The sequence below is a fragment of the Sceloporus undulatus genome, chromosome 6 (assembly GCF_019175285.1).
Source record: "Sceloporus undulatus isolate JIND9_A2432 ecotype Alabama chromosome 6, SceUnd_v1.1, whole genome shotgun sequence".
NCBI classification, from domain to species: Eukaryota; Metazoa; Chordata; class Lepidosauria; order Squamata; family Phrynosomatidae; genus Sceloporus; species Sceloporus undulatus.
Genome location: NC_056527.1, coordinates 10,953,865 through 10,972,825, shown reverse-complemented (window position 1 = coordinate 10,972,825; position 18,961 = coordinate 10,953,865). Strand labels below are relative to the sequence as shown.

General features: G+C 40.6%; 1 protein-coding gene across 4 annotated transcripts in view; it reads right to left on the bottom strand.

Moving 5' to 3' along the window:
• DPP6 (dipeptidyl peptidase like 6) overlaps positions 1–18,961 on the bottom strand; it is a 652,679-nt gene that overhangs the window by 282,776 nt on the left and 350,942 nt on the right. Inside the window, exon 1 of one of the 4 annotated variants that reach the window (XM_042475465.1) lies at positions 15,583–16,043. The exons of the other annotated variants lie outside the window; for them this stretch is intronic. Coding sequence (XP_042331399.1) covers positions 15,583–15,639 — 57 coding nt within the window. The 5' untranslated portion in view covers positions 15,640–16,043. Of the gene's footprint in view, positions 1–15,582; positions 16,044–18,961 lie in introns of those variants that run through there. 4 annotated transcript variants of the gene reach the window in all.

Sequence of the window (18,961 nt, the reverse complement as noted above, 5' to 3'; positions counted from 1 at the left end):
GCTGCTCACTTGAAGTTGTTCTAATGCAACCATGCCTGCAAGTTCTAACTAAAATTCTCCTCCTCAGGAATCTACTACAGAGTTAAATTTCTAGCCCTAGATCCTATAGGTGAGCCAGCATGACATAGCGATTTGAGTGTTGGACTATGACTCTGGAGACCAGGGTTCAAATGCCTACTGAAACCCATCGGGTGACCTTGGGCAAGTCACACTCTCACAGCCTCAGAGGCTGGCAATGGAAACCCCTCTCTGAACAAATCTTGCCAAGAAAACCCTGTGATAGTTTCATCTTAAGGTTGCCATAAATCAGAAACTACATGAAGGCACACAACATCAACAAGAACAAAAACAGAAAGAACAATAATATCCTGTAGGCCAGCTTTCCCCAATCTTGAACCCTCTAGATGAGGCTATTGTCAATAGCCATGATCTTCAAGCAATGTGGACATTGATGATATAGGACTTGCCAAGGAGGGCTCTGGTCCAATGTTGGGATTACCCCAATAGAAAAACTTGTGCATATACCCTATGTGTAGGTTGATGACACATATTCAGCCTATGTGAGGTTCTAAGCACACCTTCTTTCCACTTATTCATGACCCCCTGTCACCATTGAGAAAGGAATTAAAATGGGCATACTAGAGTTCCAGACTACTGGATAGAAATTTAACAATGCAGTACTGGTTGGTAGCCCAGCAATATGGGATTGCCTTCCAGCTTTTACTCCATCACATGCCCAGTTACTCCACATTTTGCCTTACCCTTCTTGAACTACACAGGCAGAGACAAAAAGTGACTATTAGATTAACATCTATTTAACAAGCATGTCCTAATGGGGATGACCAAAATGGTGAAAGGTCTGGAAACCATGCTCTATGAGAAACAACTTAGGAAACTGGATACTTTTAGCCTGGAGAAGAAAAAGTTAAGAGGTGACATGATAGTAATGAAGGGCTGTCATACTGATGATGGAATAGGCTTATTTTCTGCTGCTTCTGAGACTAGGACACAGAGCAATGGATTCAAGTTACAAAAACAGAGATCCCACCTCAATATTAGGAAGAACTTCCTAACAGTAAGAGCTGTTCGACAGTGGAATACACCACCTTGGAATGTAGTGGAATCTCCTTCTTTGGAGGTTTTTAAACAGAGGCTGGATGGCCACCTGTCAGGGATGCTTTGGGTATTCCTGCATGAAAGTGGGGTTGGACTGGATGGCCCTTGAGGTCTCTTCAGCTTTATGAATCTATGATTCTAAATGCTTAGCTCTGTCCTGAGACACACTAAATTTCCATCCTTTATGAATAAAGACAGCATTCAGAATAAGCATGCAACTGTTAATAGTAAAATGAAAACATTTTCAGTTAATATCTGTAGGTTTGTTTTATTGGGATCCTGTAAAACCTAAACCTCTCTTATCATGTCTGTTTTCCCCCTTTCACTTGCATAAGTGGCTCTTTTTTAGCCATTATGATACAGCATAATAACATTTTCAAAAAATACCATGCATTAAGACTTTTTATCTTTCACAGCAGTAGATCTTTCTTGCTAACATAATGAACTTGGATTTACATTCTCAATCCAATTCTTAGGTAGCTAATTTCACTCTTGGGATATGAAATCTCTTTATTCCTTTATTTATTTAATCTCTTTATTCCTCGTAGTGTTATATTAAAACTGAATTTAGTGGTACAGACCAACTCAAGTAACAATCTATATGCAATGCATGTCAAGATTGTTTACATTCAATGACTTAAATCTTCTTGGTGCCATATGCTAGTATAAATGGGGTTATGTTTCTGTAAGCTCATTTTTGGCACTGCACAAGGTGATATCCTATACTTTGTTGCACAACCCAGGAGAACAGCTACCAGACAGCACTTAACACAGCTCCTTTGCACACAGAATGCTCATCACACTATTGCCTAGCAGACAAACATCAGCCTCCTGGACTTCTGCATAAAGAGACTGGTATAACTTTACCCTCAACCTGGCTTTAAATCGGATCCTGCCAAGATACAATAAACAAAATGACTCTCCAGGGAGTTGATTTGCAATTATTATTAATCTTCCCAACAACATATCAATATACTTTTGAAGCTGCAATAATATAAGTATTGTTAAGGCTCTGGTACTTACCTGGGAATAAGCCACACTGAACACTGTGGGACTTACTTTTGTGGAACCATGCACAGGACTATGATGGGAGTTTCTAAGAACATAGGATGAAAACCACAGGTGCTTCAGCAGCCAAAGAAAAGTGTGGCCAAAGAAAAGTGATAACCCCACTTCTCTACTAAGTGGAAGGGTATTTGTTGTTACCGGAAAGATCTGTGATGGCCCCAAGAAAACAATTTTCACACTGCAAAGGAATCCTGTAGCCCTTTTCAGACTAAGGGATTCTACAGACCATCCCCTTTTGCCCAATCCGGCCTTTTGAGGGTGCAAAAAGGAGTTGCAAAAAGTGGCTCCTTTTTGAGCTCTTGAAAGAGTGCCATAGCCATGGCGGCACAGCTATATGGTGTTCCTTTGGCACTGCATCATGTGGATGCAGCACCAGAGGCATGCCATAATGCCACACACCATCTGGAGTGGCACATAGCATCAGGGTGCACTGGGGGGGGGGATGAAGTCGGGCATGCATTGTCAGGACACTGCAAACCCCACGCCAGCCTTTTAGGCCTGTCTGTAAAGGTCCTAACTGTACAAAAGAACTTGTAGCATAAACTTTCGTAGACTTGTTCTACAACCGTCACTGTTAATTCTTGATATTTACCTCTTGCAAAAACTGGTATTTATCTGGTATTTGACTTATGACTCCATAAAACACGCACTACCAGAATGCTGACAACTACCTAATTATTTAGCCACCTTTAAACATCTATCTGATATAAGATTGTTAAAGGAGTGCTGTGCCTTTTAATGAGTCCGTGCTTCTGAGAGGCAGTTGGGTGTTTAAAACAACAATGGCAAGCTAAGAAATATTCGACCTTCCCTACAGTGAAAGTCAGAAAGGTTCACTGATCAATAAACATTTCACTAATGGACAAGGCTTATGTGCTAAGTACTTTCAGAAAATATTTCAAGCAATTTCTCCTTGGATTTTGCTGGCTTGTAAATTTAGTTTCATCCAGGCACTTCCAGTGTGTATATGAAGGGGTTTTCCCCCCCTTTTTAAAAAAGAAACTTCCAGCTTTAAACATTTTGACAGTAAAGACTAGCATTATTATGAACCATGTAAAACCTTCCATTACACCTTAAGAGGAAAAGACCACAGAAAAGAATTGGATGTAATTCTCCTGAATCTTGCACTGATTAAGCTTCATAGAGATTAATCTCTAAGCCTTTACTTTCAGAAGATCATCATTCTAAGAAGTGACAGCATGTTGAACTTTTCATTAACCACACCACAGTGGGGGAAGAAAAAAGCAAGAGTCCTTTCCTCATTTTTAATGGGGACTGCAATGTGAATCCAAGGGATACAAGGCTATGGACAAACAATATCCTGACAAGGAGAAAAGCAAATCTCTGCCTCAAAAGGAAGTAATTACACTCTCATTTTACTTATTGATGCAACAGGATATGCAGAGTTTTTCTAAAGCTGAAATCCTATATACGCTTGGCTGGGAGTAATTCCCATGGACTTAAATGGGGCTGGCCTCTGTGCAGACCAGTACAAAATTGTGTTGTACATAATGCTGCAAAATTTCAGTTGTCTATAAATATCCTTTGCATTGCCAGATGCTACCTATTGAAGCTGCTTAATAATATAGTAATATTTTTAAAAATATACATTATCTGCCAGTGGAATGAAAATTGACATCAAGATAGACTGCTCTACCTCTTGCAGCTTCCTCCTGCACAACTTTCTGAGCACCCCAAGAAGACTGGAGGGCCTTATAGAGCAGGGATGGGAAACATGTAGCCCTCCAAATGTTTTTGCACTGCAGTTCCCACTAGTCCTACCTAGTAGTGTGGAATGCTGGGAGTTGCCATCCCACAAAATCTAGAGGACAGCATGATTTACACCCCTGCTCTAGAGTAAACTGAGAAGAAAAGCAACAGGGGAGATCTTTTGCATAGTCAGAGGTCAGGAGCTCCCTGAAAAGCATGACTTGAATCAATAGGTTCTAGTAAACAACACTTTGGCAAAATGGTCACATTTACCCACTCTCACTCTACTGTCTTAATTAACAAAAGATGACTTGTGGTTACTCTTCTTCTTAAACACACACACAGATACACACAGTCTCATTTATTCCAGTATTTACAAATAATACATATACACATTTTTGATTAATAGCTATTCAAAATGGCAATATCCAAATCTGAACAGTCAATATATTTAAATCAAACTATATAATAGAATATATGCTAATTAAGCCTTTCTACTGGAATCATCTCACTATAAAAGATGAGGCAACAGTTTCCGATTACACTAAATTAAAGCTAGGCTATGGGCTGTGTATAATAAGCACAGCATGCATCCACAAACAGTCAACTATGCATTTATTATGGTATCTCTGCAGAACTATATCAACAATAAATCAACCGCTAACTGTATATTCACTTTCATCATATAATACAATGGAAATAAGCATGTTATGGCCCAGCCTCAGGTGCAAATGTAGCCAGGCTTAATGCTAGGATTCCAGTGTCTTATTATTTATATAGGGCATCAGTATGCAATGTATCATAAACAAAAGGCAGGTTATTGCCCCTAAGGAGCTTAAAACAAAATGAGCAGTGAGTGAAGAGTTATAAGAAAGGAGAAGACCTTTGAGCAGCTCAGAGTAATAGAGGAATGAAGGTCACAGGCAGAGCATATCTGGCCAGGATGGCAGAACAGTCTTTGGAGAAGGAGATTTCTTTAAAGGAATAGACCTCAAAAGGTATGACCCTCTACTGGTACATCCAATGGTACAACCCATTGGGCAAATGTATACGTACCTCTCATTTAATGAAGTAGATGTGTTCCTAGGTATTACTTGTTTAACAAAAATTTGGTACCAGGTGCAGACATGACATGGAGATAATAGGGATACTTTCTTAAAGGTAAAAGGTAAAGGTAGTCCCTTGACATGAATGTCTAGTCATAACTGTTTCTAAGCCGAAGAGCCAGCATTGACCAAGGACTAGTCTGGTAGTCATGTGGCCAGCATGACTGCACCGAACACTGTTACCTTTCCACTGAGAACTGGTACCTATTTATCTACTTGCATTTGCATGCTTTTGAACTGCTAGGTTGGCAGAAGCTTGGACGAGTGACAGGAGCTCACCCATCATGCAGCATCAAACTGCCAACCTTCCAATCATCAGAACTGGTGTCTTAACCATTAAGCCACTGCATCCCTTTAGTTTTAGATAGTTTCCTCCACTATACCAATAAAAGGGCAGCTCAACACGTTTCAGCAAACTCCCTCCACAAAAAAACTAGCAATACACACTTGTGAGATAAAACATCTAAGTTACATAAACATTTTGAACCATCTAGGCTCCTTTAAACAATGCTTCCAGGGATTTCTTTCTTTCTTTCTTTCATCAGTTGCCACATTTCTTATGATTTATATTTTGGTGGCCAAACTTATATACTTAAGCTGGGGGTATTTGGTGAGGCAGACTTATCTTCTTGCCTCTTTTCTCTCTTTTGCTGAGATTCTGAGGCAAGCACAGATGGCAACAGTAGGATCACCTAGAGCAGAATCCCATTCTTTCCCAGGTCAGATTTTATAGCATTGTTTTTGGTAGACATGCCGCTTTGTTCCTCCAACTCTCCTTGACCACCCTCCCAAATGTGTCAAGATAGACAGAAGAGAAGAAGGAAAACTGGTGGTTCAGCAGGCAAAAAAAGACTGTAAAAGGATAGCTTCTTTGTCAGAGGCTTTGTTAACTGAGGTATCGGTGAACTGCAATTTCTCATTTCTTTTAGTTTGGTCTCCTATTGACCAAGGGCCAAGGCAATGGAAATGGTCATGGTATGGCACACCCAGGAGCCAGTGCATTAACTCTGCTTCTGCATATCCTTTAAGTAACATGATATTGTTATCATGTTCTGCACAGGTAGAGGGGGGGAAACTAGCTGTTGATAGACTGCATTTCTGGCAATGACAGAAATACTATTTCTGAACTGGCAAACCATCTCTGAATATTCCTCACCTAAGAAAACTCTTTGAAATTCATGAGGTCAACATATGTCAACAAGCAACATGAAGGTGTACACACACACACACACACACACACACACACACACACACATTGCACAATGCTTGTTAGCAGCTCACTAACTTGGAAGCTCTTACTGGATTTAGCAATCTAACATTTCCTAGCAGCTTTTCTAGGTTGCAAGAAGTTAATACTTGAAGAAATGGATTAGATAACAAACACTAATGAGATAAAACTTCATTGGGTTCTACTTCTGTATTGGGCCCAACATGACACTATGATGGAAGAGAAAAGGATAGATACTGCCAAGGGCCCTATCAATGAGGGGCAACTATGAAACACAATTCAACTTTTCCTCTGTCAGAGTTTGGGCTAGATGAGTCAGCAGTGTTCCAGCTACAGGGAGAAACAGAACAAAAGAAGAGTTCAGGCCAGTGAAAGAGCACCTTGGATAGTTCCAATCAGAGCCAGGAGATGGCTATTCAGACAGGAGACATTCCTGTCCCAGGTGGAGTTACCTGCAAAAGCAGAGAAATTGAGTAATTTTCCAAAGGGAAGCAACTTTGAGTCAGGCTGAGGAAAGGTCCAACCTGTCAAACATTCCAACTGTCTATTACACACAGTGTCAACTTTTCCATGTACAGGTTGAATATAATTTATACAAAATGCTTGGGACCAGAACTGTTTGGGACTTCAGAGTTTTTGGATTTTGGAATATTTGCATAAGCATAATAAGATATCTTCCAGATGGATTTTTTAAAAAATAGGTGACATCAGGTTTCAAAGTGAGTACTTGGGTTATTTGTTGGAAGTCTCTAGGAGGCCTGTTGATTCCAAAGGGGCCTACTTCCTAGTCAGCCTGGGTAGGATTGCACTGTTCAGGCTTGTGGTCCAGAATTTTATTTCTTTTCACCTTCCAAACTTCAGGACAGAGTAGGTGGAAGGAAAAAGACATCCAGGTATGGAAGACGCCTTAGCTTCTGTCTTCTTCCTTGTTGGAAAGTACAATCCTTGAAATAGTATTACTAAGGGGGTACTTTGCATCTCTAGATGTTGGTATATAGTTATAATCCAATTTGTCAGTGGCAATTCAGATCGCTTTTATGTGAATCTGTTGGTTACTTCATTTACGTATGTAAATAAAAAAAAATTCTAAAAAAAAGAGATATCTTGGAGATGGAACCCAAGTTTAAACATGAAATTCGTTTATTTTTCATATACTGAAGACCTAATACACCTACTCTGGAGGTAATTTTATACACAATAGATTTTTAATAATTTTGTGCATGAAACAAAGTGTGTGTAGATTGAACCATCCAAAAACAAAAGTGTCCCTATCTCAGCCACTCATGTGGACAATTTTGGAATATTTTAGATTTCTGGACAAGGGATACTCAACCTGTATAATATGCTATTAAGTCACCAGAATAAATCAATGAGAAGGAACATTGAATGTAGAGTTTAAAACCAACCCTTCTAGCCAAGCACATCAACTTGCTGAAGTGGAAATCCACAGAGAGAAAACTCAGTAGAGGACCCTGTGGAGCCTGCCATGAAGGAGAAAAATAATGTTCCATACACAAAAAAGAGACATTTTTTAAAAAGTATATAGTCCATTTTTGTGGAAATCTTGCCCTAACACCCCAACTGCTCTGCATTTAATATGACCTTCCCGCCTGTGGTATAGTTGACTAGCCTGTATTCAAGTGTTTGTTACATTGCTGTCTTGGCTTTGTACATGTGTAAACAACTATGTCCTACCATGTCCAATTTGTGTCCTACCATTAGTAGGAACTAAGTTTTTGTAAGTGGAAGCATCAACTGCAAAAGAAGACAACATCCAGGAGGCATGCGTATGGGTTGGGATATGACACTTAACTCATTTTTGTCATGTTATTACAAACCTGCAATAAAAACCATTTTTGAAAAAGAAAGAAAGAAAGCAGCAAACATTGCTTTTGGAGTTTGAAGAACCCCGCTGTGAGATTTGGTGCCCTCAGCTCTGCTCCCTTTGGGTAGAACTGACAGAGTTTAAAAGTGGACCCTGTTCCTCAAGAACTGGCTCTAGAGGAGTCTTTGTGTCTGGCAAGAGAAAAGACATGGGACAGAATCTGTGGGTGTATTACACTGGAATCAGTAAATCCCAAATCTAATTATCCTAAAGGCACCAGATCCCATGCGATCTTGGAAGCTAAACAGGGTTAGTCATGGTTACTACTACTGGGAGACAGCCAAGGAATATCAAGTGCTTTGGGGCAAAACCACTTATGAGTATTTATTACTTAAGAAAACCCTGAAAAATTCATAGGGTTGCCATAAGTCGACAGATGACTTGAAGATACACACAGAAGTGAATCCAAATACACAGGAGGAAAAACAAGGCTCTGGGTGGAGCAGTTGTGAAGGAAATAAGGCACCAGAGAAAGAAGATGCTCAGGGCTGGCAGATTTGGACTATCTTCTCCCGCCAACAACCGTGCAACCCTATAAAAATTTGTAACCACTGGCACAGTGCCAACAGGACTCCTTGAAACCTGAAGTGATGACCAGAAGAACTTCATCAGACCATGAAGTGTTGGCAGATTTTTGGTTCCTGGGATTTGTCTTACACTATTTTTTTTAAAATAAAGGTTATGCTTTTCACTTCACCTCATTGGTCCTTTTGTTAACTATTATGTACAGCTTTTACGTCCTTCTCCTTGCTTGCTTCCTGAAAGTCAACACCTCCAGGAGGACATTCATCTTGTTCCATAACTACATTAGAAGAGATCCAAAAGCAGGATATAGGTTTGGCAAAGAACCATACTGCTCACAAGCAGTAATTCATCTCTGGGAGGGGAAGGTTTTTCAAGTCATTGTTCGATAAGAGACTTATGGTAGCCAAGGGGAGAGAGATGGTGACTTCATGATTTCCATGGATGACTGAGCTTACCAGCTGCTTCCAAACTGGTCTGGTCTAAGCCAAGTGAATCAGCAAAAGCCCCTCATAACGTTGTTGATGTAATACAACAAACTGGAGGCAAGTGAGTCATATTTTTCACCATAAATCTTTGCTGACATTTTTAACCCACACAATTTTTCTATTCCTGTACAATGTCAACATATAACATAGTGCAAACTGCATGTGTTGTAGGGTGTCTGTGTATCAAGGCCATCCCAAACCACAACCTACTCCCTACTCTGCAACTCTTTCTGTGTAATAACAATAATGGTTTGTCAAGGGAAGGAATGAAGAAGTTAGATGTGGACAACCACAGTAAGTCAAGTTGTGAATTCTACTGACTTTGGGGATTTAAGTTCGCACTCTGTCCTCTGGCTTTCTTCTGTATCTACAAAAGGAATAAATTCTATAAATTCCTTTTGTTAAGAAGGACAGTAGTTGAAATTTGCCAGCCTCCACCAAAACGAGAGAGAAGGAGACAGGAACACCCTTCCAACCTCTGGGTTTTTAACCAAAACTGAAAAAGCCAGTTCGATGAAGGCCAAATAAAATAAAACAAACATGAGCTTTCTTTTTTCATGCTTGCAAATAGGGGTGTGTGAATGTTTTCATGCATTCTTCCAATTTGTACATAATGCTAAAACCATAGTTTAGTGTTACATGCCTGAGACTTGGGCTCATGAGCTATTTCCACTCCTCTTCTACCAGAGTTGTCAGAAGTTCAGAAACTTTGTCTTCAGTTTTCAGCTAACTATGGTAACACATATCTTAACTCGTATTAGCACTCCTAGTTAATGCAACAAAACAGGTATGAAGAACACACTATTAACCATTGTCTGAAACAGGCTTGTTTCCCTAAATCATAGTTAATGTGAGCCACATTCAAAACGTTAAAGGAGGAGAGAGGAGTGGGTCGTTCATAAGACCAACATTCATTGTTGTTCATGCACATTGTGTCGAACAATGGCTTAGTCCTGGGACAGGAAATCATTTTGGTCAAACTGTGGTCTGGCACCAAAACAATGGCCCAGAAGGTGGCTGGAATGGAGGGAAAATCCTTGTGCTCTTCCTGGAGTCTCCTTTGCAGGTTTTTAAGCAGAGGCTGGATGGTCATCTGTCAGGCGTGATTTGAGTATGTATTCCTGCATGGCAGGGAGTTGGACTGGATGGCCCTTGCTGTCTCTACCAGCTCTTATGTTTTTATGATAAGGAGAATCACATTGATTCCACTGCTTTTCTATTGCTTTCTCAACCAGAAAGGAGAATGGTGTGAGAAAGTCAGCTATATTCTTCATGGAAAGTGTCACACTGTTGATATCTCTCTCTGCATAGTCTTTCCCTCTGCATCCCTCCTGCTCTCCTAGCTGAGAAGGCAAATGGTATAGGAACACATCCCTGTGTTAACAACAGGAAGGGCAAACAGTTAAGGAAGAAATCCAGTTGGTCTACACAGAGAAAACTGAAGAGTTGTGCACCTCACCGAATACACATGCTACTTTCCAGCTACCTCCCTCAACTAGTTCCACTCCCTGTTTCAATCTACCTTCCAACTGGCAGTAGTAGGAGAATCCATTGGAAACTCAAAGCAAAGATTATAGGAGGAAGATACAATGAAGATTTTAACCTGGACTGGCTACAAGTTGTGTGCTCTTGAGACTCACAACAGAACACACTGTGTAGTAATGTGAGCGTACATTGATAACCTGTTGCATTTTGGTTTTTTGTCTTCTGGCAGAGGGTCTGTACCAGTTCATAAACCTAATAAATTATTAATTCTTGAAGCCTACAGGAGGAAAGCATAATCCTCAACTCTCCTTGGAGAGGAATGCTCCATTGTCAGTATTCCCAACCCTTTATGCAATGCTATTTGCTATCTTAATATTCTGTCCAAGTTAAGTACAATGGATCCCCCAACAACGCTGCAGTCTGACTAAGGTTCAAACTACTGATCACAGTCAACTGGAACGCAGTCAGCTTCATGCCGCTGTAGTTCAGTATACAACTTTTTTTAGATACTAAGATGTATCAAAGAGCCAGTGTGGCATAGCAATTTGAGCATTGCACTATGACTCTGGATACCAGGGTTTGATCCCCACTTCAGCCATGAAAACTGATGGTTAACCTTGGGCAACAACTTCCAGTTCTCCAGGTTAGCTGGGTATGATGGGATTTGTTGTGCAGCAGATTGTTTGAATGTTGGACTACAGCTCTGGAGGCCAGGGCTTGATTCCCAGCTTGGCTGTAGAAACCCACTGGGTGGCCTTAGGCAAGTCACATGCTCTCCGCCTCAAAAGAAAGCAATGGAAAACCTCCTCTGAAGAAATTTTGCCAAGTAAATCCCATGATACGGTTGTCTTAGGGTTGCCATGTCAGAAATAACTTGAAGGCACACAACACACAAAAGACAGATCAAAGATCTGAATACAAAAACATTTGGGAAATGATAGTTTTTTACTTTAGCATCATAGAAAGAATAATTATGCTTCAGCTAGCTGGAATGCCTCAGTATCACAGCAATGTCAGCACAAGGAAGGCAAGAAAAAAACATTCACCATATTCTGTGACAGTAACAGCTGCTGCTAAAGGCACAGCACAGCAAAATCTTCAGCAAAAGAAGCACATTTCCCTTCCATTATATGGCAAGTGATTTTATTTTATTTTTTTGGTAATTTTGCTAAAAACGAAGAATGTCATGACCTAAATCCAACCCATGTTCCCAACTAGAGAAGATGGTTGACTCAGTGGAACTTACATAAGTTTTGCTTTGCCACATTCTCATTTTCATTGAGCCTACTCTAGCTAGGATCAAATATAGGATCAAAGTCCATAATTCCAATACATTAAACAGTCATAAACAAACTTCACAAGCAAGTACCAAATTGGAGAGCTCTGCAAACTGCATGATACATTCAAAGCTAACCCGCATGTTCTCTATAGGTTCCTCCTCCTCCTCCTCCTCCTCCTCCTCCTCTCCTACTGTACAGTGCTACCCCCAATAATTTTATTTTCTTTTGGGGAGGAGTATGAAGCAATTCAAAAATTAAGCTCTCAATAGTTTCTGAAACCAATGTTTAATTGGTATGTATGCATCATTGCATGCTTAGTACATCTGTATCAGAGAAATGTTACAGCTGAAACAATGTAAGTTCTCAACACTGCCATTCTGAACACGTGGGCAGAATTGCCTCTCCAGCAATTATGAAGCATTTGTCCATTTAAGAATCTCAACAATACCTCCTTCCTACAGTCCAATCTAATCTATCATTGGAGGCAGAACTCACCTATTTTGACAAGACTTAACTCCCTAAGCAAGCTTGCACAGGGTTTCAGCCTCCTTGTGGGGGCACAGTACTGCCAGAACCTCCTCCATAAAAAATTAAAGAAAGAGAGAGGGAGATTATTTATGTAAGAGCAATAACTTACATAAAGAGTTTATTTCACCTTTCTTGGGAAATCAATACTCTCACAAGGAGGCCTATCCCCTTGGTTTGCTGCAAAGAAATATGAAAAGTGGTAAGTGCTGTACCGTCTTAGTAGATGCAAGCTTTACACTGAAACAGCACTCCTCAGAAACTGGAACAGAAAGCATGCTAAAACTAAGAGTATGGTAGAAGCACAGTCCAGTGTGTACTGAGTCACTTTGTATGTGTATCTTGAGTCACTTTGAGTAACAGCTCATTCACAACACTTTCAGAAGGTGGAGGACCAATAACCAGGAGCCAAGAGAAAAGTTGCAAAGACCTAGTAACGCAAGACTGGCATCTACACGAATATTAATCTTAAGAGCACACTTTTAGAGGCATGCTTTATCAATAGAAAACATTGTGCCCAAGCCATAAATAATCACTTTGAAAAGAGAGGAAAGGAGTCATTTTAAAAGGGAAACAGAGAGGCAGAGGGTGTATCTATGCTGCAGAAATCAAGCAGTTGACACCACTTTAATTGCCATGACGCTAGGATTTGTAGTTTGCTGAGTGACCAGAGCTCTCTGACAGACTAAGACAAATACCTCACCAAACAATGTCTCCCATGATTCCACAGGATGGAGCCATGACAGTTATAGTGCATTATTTCTGCAGTGTGGATATGACCCCAGCCCATGCAAATTTAAAAAGTATGTGTTGGGGATGGAGATAGGAGGTGGTGGTGTGACTTCGTACTTAAGCAGAAAAGTTGGTGAAGCTTTCCCCCCTTTAATAAAATGTCACCCTGAGCTGGCACAGCCTTTTGTGCTATTTCTGATTGTTTTGCACCTAGGGAGGAATTAGCTACCTGCCCTTCCCACCTTCCTTTAAACATACATACATGCAAAGAAAACGGGAGTGAGGGAGAAGATGAATGCAACTCTCAGCACATTGAGCTAGAGGAAACCTATTTTAGGAATTAATTAGCATCTTGGGAGATCTCTTTTAATTAGTCTCCTGTACTGTCCCAGCTAATGACTAAAGAAGCAGTGTTACAATCACTTTCAGTAAGAACAGACTACAGTACTTTTGATGTTAACAACAAACCACAGTTTGCCATTAGGAAAAGGAGAACCAGTAAACCTTGCACTTGCATGTTTCTCACTCCTCCAGTACATTCACAAAGAATACTTCAGAAATATTATCTTCTAATTGCTGGTCAATGACCGAATAAACTTTATTACATTACATTATCTTCTGCTTTAGATTAACCAGAACTTTCTGTGACATCTGAATCCAAACAAACTATAATTAACCTGATCTATGTTTGATCCAAGGTATGGTTAAACGAAGCAATCCAAAAACAAACTGAAGTTTATAGAACTGTCTTGTTAGTGTAACACTGGCGACTGTAAACACAATTCAGTGTTCAAACAACATCTGATTGTCAACTTCTGATTTCCATCTCATGACTGTACTGGAGGAAAAAAGAGAGGATGGAGAAATGCATGGAAATTGCGGGAGACAAACAAAGACAAGGTTCCTTATCATAATGCCACCAAACTATGACTTAATATTATGCGTGAATGAAGCCAAAGATGTGAAATCTGAAGGAAATCATTTATTTCTCAGTGGAGACTGACAAATGTGGGTACAGGGAGTGAGGTGGATAAGGGCTTGTTGGGTGAGGTGAGAAAAAATGTTCTGCTAAACTACTGTACAGGAACATCTCTGATTTTATTCTATTTTATTTTATTTTGCAGTGTTTAGCTGCACCTAAAATGTCTTAGCCAATCTTTCCTACATCTCACCTCTTCTTATCTGTGCCTGTAATTCAGGCCCAATGAAACAGCTATTCCTTTAGCAGCAGGGAGTGTGACTTCCAGTGAAGAGGAAGTCTAAATGAGAAACACTCATTTTATAAACAGGACCAGAAAATCAATCAACCATTCTTATGTAAAAGGTGCAGAGGTGATTCTAAAGGTGGTTGGCATGTTTTCCTTTCCTTTTTACTGGTGGTGCACCTGCATATGTAAGAGGGGAAAAACAACAACACTGGCATACAGAAATTAAAGAGATGAAGCTAGACATTGAGCTAAATGGTCAGAAAAGGCTTCACCTGCTACACATTTGTGTGTCAAGTTTCTGTATCTTTTCGAGAGCAAGGCCAGGGGTGAAGCAAGAGGAGTGGCAAACCATACTAAATGTATGGTGAGAAAGACCACAGAAGGTTGTACACAGTAATATGCAGTGATTTCCTCAAAGGGGAAATCATATTTTCTCTGCATGGAATAGTGTATCTCTGTAGCTGCTCACAACCAATGTTGCTGTCAGGGTAAAACTTTGGGGCAGACATCTGGGAATCTATTCATCCAAAGGTAGAGGAGGGCCCCCAAAGACAGCAGGACTAGCTTCGTATATCTTGAAGTAAGTGCAATCATACACACTGCCATTTAAAAAGAAGTGAACATGCAGAAGACCATTAAAATCCAGAACCTAAAATGACCAAACTGTACTACTGCTCACAATTTGTTAAGAGACAGAGCAGAGCAGAGCAACGATGCTAAGGTGTAATGTCACTGCCACAAGGAAAACAGATGAACCCTGCTCCTGTCATTTCAGGCACAACCGGAGAGAAGCATAAAGTTATTAGGACAGTCATCCTTTATAAGCAAGTTTTAAATGCCCCAGTGGGATCATACCAGTATGATGTGACTCTCCCTTGGTTTCCTTCTTACCTGGTTCAAAACACACACACACACACACACACACACACACACACACACACACACACACCCTACCCATTAAACAATATGGTCCAGTCTCTCATAGGAACCCAATGAATCTAGAATTGTAATACCAACACACTGGAAACAGCCAATTTATACACGCACGTATTTATAGTCAACTATAGCTTCGAGGCAACAGCACTGACTTGGTGACTCATTTGGAAACACTAGCCCCACATTGTCAGAAAAGAAAAGGAAAGCCAGCAAGCAAACTGACAGACACACACACACACGCAAGGCAGACAATTCTATACTTGTCCTCTACAAAAGAAAGTCAACAGCATTACCTGCTCCTGTTGTTGGACTGATTTCCCTGAAGCACTTGAGTCCTTAGCTGTAGTCATGTTCACCTACTTGTGCCCACCGCAGTGGCAAAACAGGATTTCACACGTCTGGGTATGTGTTTGATTGTGTGTCCGTGCATGCGAAAGAGAGAGAGGAAGTCAGAGGGAGCATTCAACTGTTTTTTTTCCCCGAGCCACCAAAGCTAAAGGAATACAGAGTAGTAGCTAGTCCATCACTTCATCATCAGCTGAGAGAGCAGCTCCTTTTCCACATCCCCCTTCCCAATTAAAATTTAATGCCACCAAAATATAGCCTGATCCCTTCTGCCTCTCTCTCTCTCTCTCTTAAATTTAAATGAGGAGATCTGGAAGAACAGAATGAAGGATGCTGAGAGGGCTTCTTCAATTAGCAACAGCCTCCGCAATCGTCACAGAAACAATAACTGCTTGGCAACCAGGAACTGGCAGCTCAGAGCTGGAAGACCGGGATGTGGTACTCCTCTCCCCCCCCCCACTCCCACCTCCACAGCCAGTTGAAGGCTAGACCTGCGCATGCTCCAGCCAGCCTTGTAAGTGAATGTGCACAGAGTGGAGCTCAGCAATGCCAATTTAAACTCCTGGCATTTGCAATAAAGAATCAATAGCGACAAATGCTGAGCTGGCACCTCTGATAAACTGTCCTTCTATTATACTCACTCACTTAGGCTTAATCACATGGGATAAGCAGCTGTGTTGCGGCTCCTTTTAAAAAATAATAATGTAAAGGCTTATTCCTCTCTCCCTCTCCCTCTCCCTCTCTCTCTGTCTCTCTCTGTGTGTGTGTGTGTTAGTAAGAGTACACTACTTGTGCACACCCAGCTGTGTCACCTTTCCCTGGTAATTTCATAGAGTGTGAAAGTTGGGCAGATTCTTGTGGCATGTGACTAAAGCACATTATCATTTCTACAGGAGTCATTCACCATAGTAAGAGTACTATCGTCACTTCCTTGTGGCAACCATAATGTGCTAAGTGACCACTGACTGCACTACATAGATCCTACAGATCCCTCAGGAAAGTAACATGAAAATAATAACTCCTCCCTAAAGTCTTAAATATATTCAAGGAGCACTCTCAGCCTGTGAACCAGGTAGTGCAGTTGTTGGACTATGACCCTATGACTCTAGAGACCAGGATTCAAATCCCAGCTCAGCCATGTAAACCCATGTAAACCGTGGGTAAGTCACACTCTCTAAGCAGAGGATGGCAGAGGCAAGCCCCGTCTGGGAAAACCCCATGATAGCTTTCCCACAAGTCAGAAACGCACACAACAACAGCAGCAGCAACAACACTGTCCAGTCAAGTGTACGCTGGGTTGATAAATCCAGAATTTATATCACAGTGTTCAGTAGTTACAATCTTTAGAATCCTGTGAGCATGCACTGAAAATTCTCACTTCATTGCTTTGCATTGGTTACAGCTAAGAGGGAATTCTACTAGAATTCTACTTTGAGCCAAGTTTCAGCAGCAGGATTCAGAATGAGCCACAAGTTCTTGCAACTTGTGCCTGGTAAAATCTTGCTTGGAATTTATGAGTAGATAAATCAAAATATACTCACAGAATTATTGCACTTACAAACCATGCAAAGGACACCATATGTTCAGTCTTGTGATTCCAACTACATGATTCCTTCTATCATTTCTTTTTTTAAAAAATGGGGGAAGGAGTAGACTTTGTGAACAAAAGCAGAAAGCATGGAATGGAAAAGGCCAACTTAACCCTTTCTCTTCTGTGTCATGATGAAAAGGCCACCAAGACAGGTCTCTTCTGACAAGCCTTCCCAGAATAACTCACTCGGTCACCCCATTGATGGGGACCAATTGGTCCCCAGGTAATCCTGTTGTCTTCTCTCCAATCTCTGGTTTCTTATGTGTTTTAATATTGGTTTTAATGATTGCATGACATTTTAACTATTTTAATTATTATTATGTTGATATTGTTGTTGAGGGAGAGGGAAGGAGGGGATGTAGAGGTTTATTTGGTTTTGTATTGTATGTATTATTATGGTTGTAAGCCACCTAGATCCAGATGGAATGGCAGGGTAAAAATATTTTTATTTATATTATTATTTATTCATGTATAATTTGAGCTTGAATACAGTAGTTATAATTAATACGAATGGTGAACTTCTGAGTAAATTGGCTTGTGAATGGCAAGTACAAATGTTTGGACAGGAGAATTATTCTTTTTCCAGGAGTTCTAATGTGACTCATAATGACTTCACAGTTGCAGTTTGCATCCTTTCAGTGCCACTTGGCAAGTGTGTTACAGGAAAGGAAGCACCAGGGAATGAGACAATTACAGCAGTATTGCCCGTCAGACAAATGGCAGCAGCTGCCTAGGGAACAGGACCTACAATTCCCTAAAGATATACAAATCCCCATCAGGTTGGGGCTGTCTGATGTGGAAATTGGACTGTGAAGACTGTACTGCAAGTAAATGGTGTCATGTTAGAAAACCAGAGCCATGCCAGACTGAACCTGTCTAATCCAGCATTATTGTCACACAGTGGCCAACCAGTAAATTGCCTATAGGAAGCCTACAAGTAGAACATGGCATGCAACTACACTCTTCACCTCACGCTCCCCAGCAACTAATACACAGAGGTATACTGTTACTAGAGGCAATTTTTAGCCATCCTGACTTGTAGCCATCCGTGCCCGTAACCTTCATGGATACATACATCTAATTAATTTAAATGTATCATCAGAACTTAAAAACATGGGTTCTTCATAAGAGATGACTGGGGTGAGGATCCCTGGGGCCCAGATCTCTTACAAACCAGAGCCTGGATGGTAAAAAAGACTGAAAAATACATCTACCAAAAGAAATGTAGGCATCTTAATATATCAGGGAGTGGTTATAATGTCTGCTGCTAAATTGTTTTTCTTTTTTTGGGGTGGGGGTGGGGGGGTGATCATGCATCTATATAGCCTGGTGTGAGATGAATTGTTAGGATGCTGTACATTGTTATCAACCAGTCACCAATATGCTGTCTGGGATAATTTGTCATCTGGGATTTGCTATTTACCAGGCAATGAGTTTTTGGTTTTGCTAACAGTCAGACAGAGCCTTCCCTCTCTCCATAGCAGCCAGATAACATGATCTGCAAATATAGTTGTATTTCATGCTGCATCTCTATTCTTAGTGCACAGCTAAGATGCTGAAATTCTTGATCAATTCTCAAGTCTGTACAAAAGAGGAGCCAAGGTATTATTCTGTTTTGTCCCTCTACAAGCAATACCCTCACTTTGTTTTTATAAACACTGAGTAAATTTCAGCATGCAATGACTATACGCTGGCACAGCAGCTGTCTTTTCGGAGCACTTGGTTAGTAGAATGCA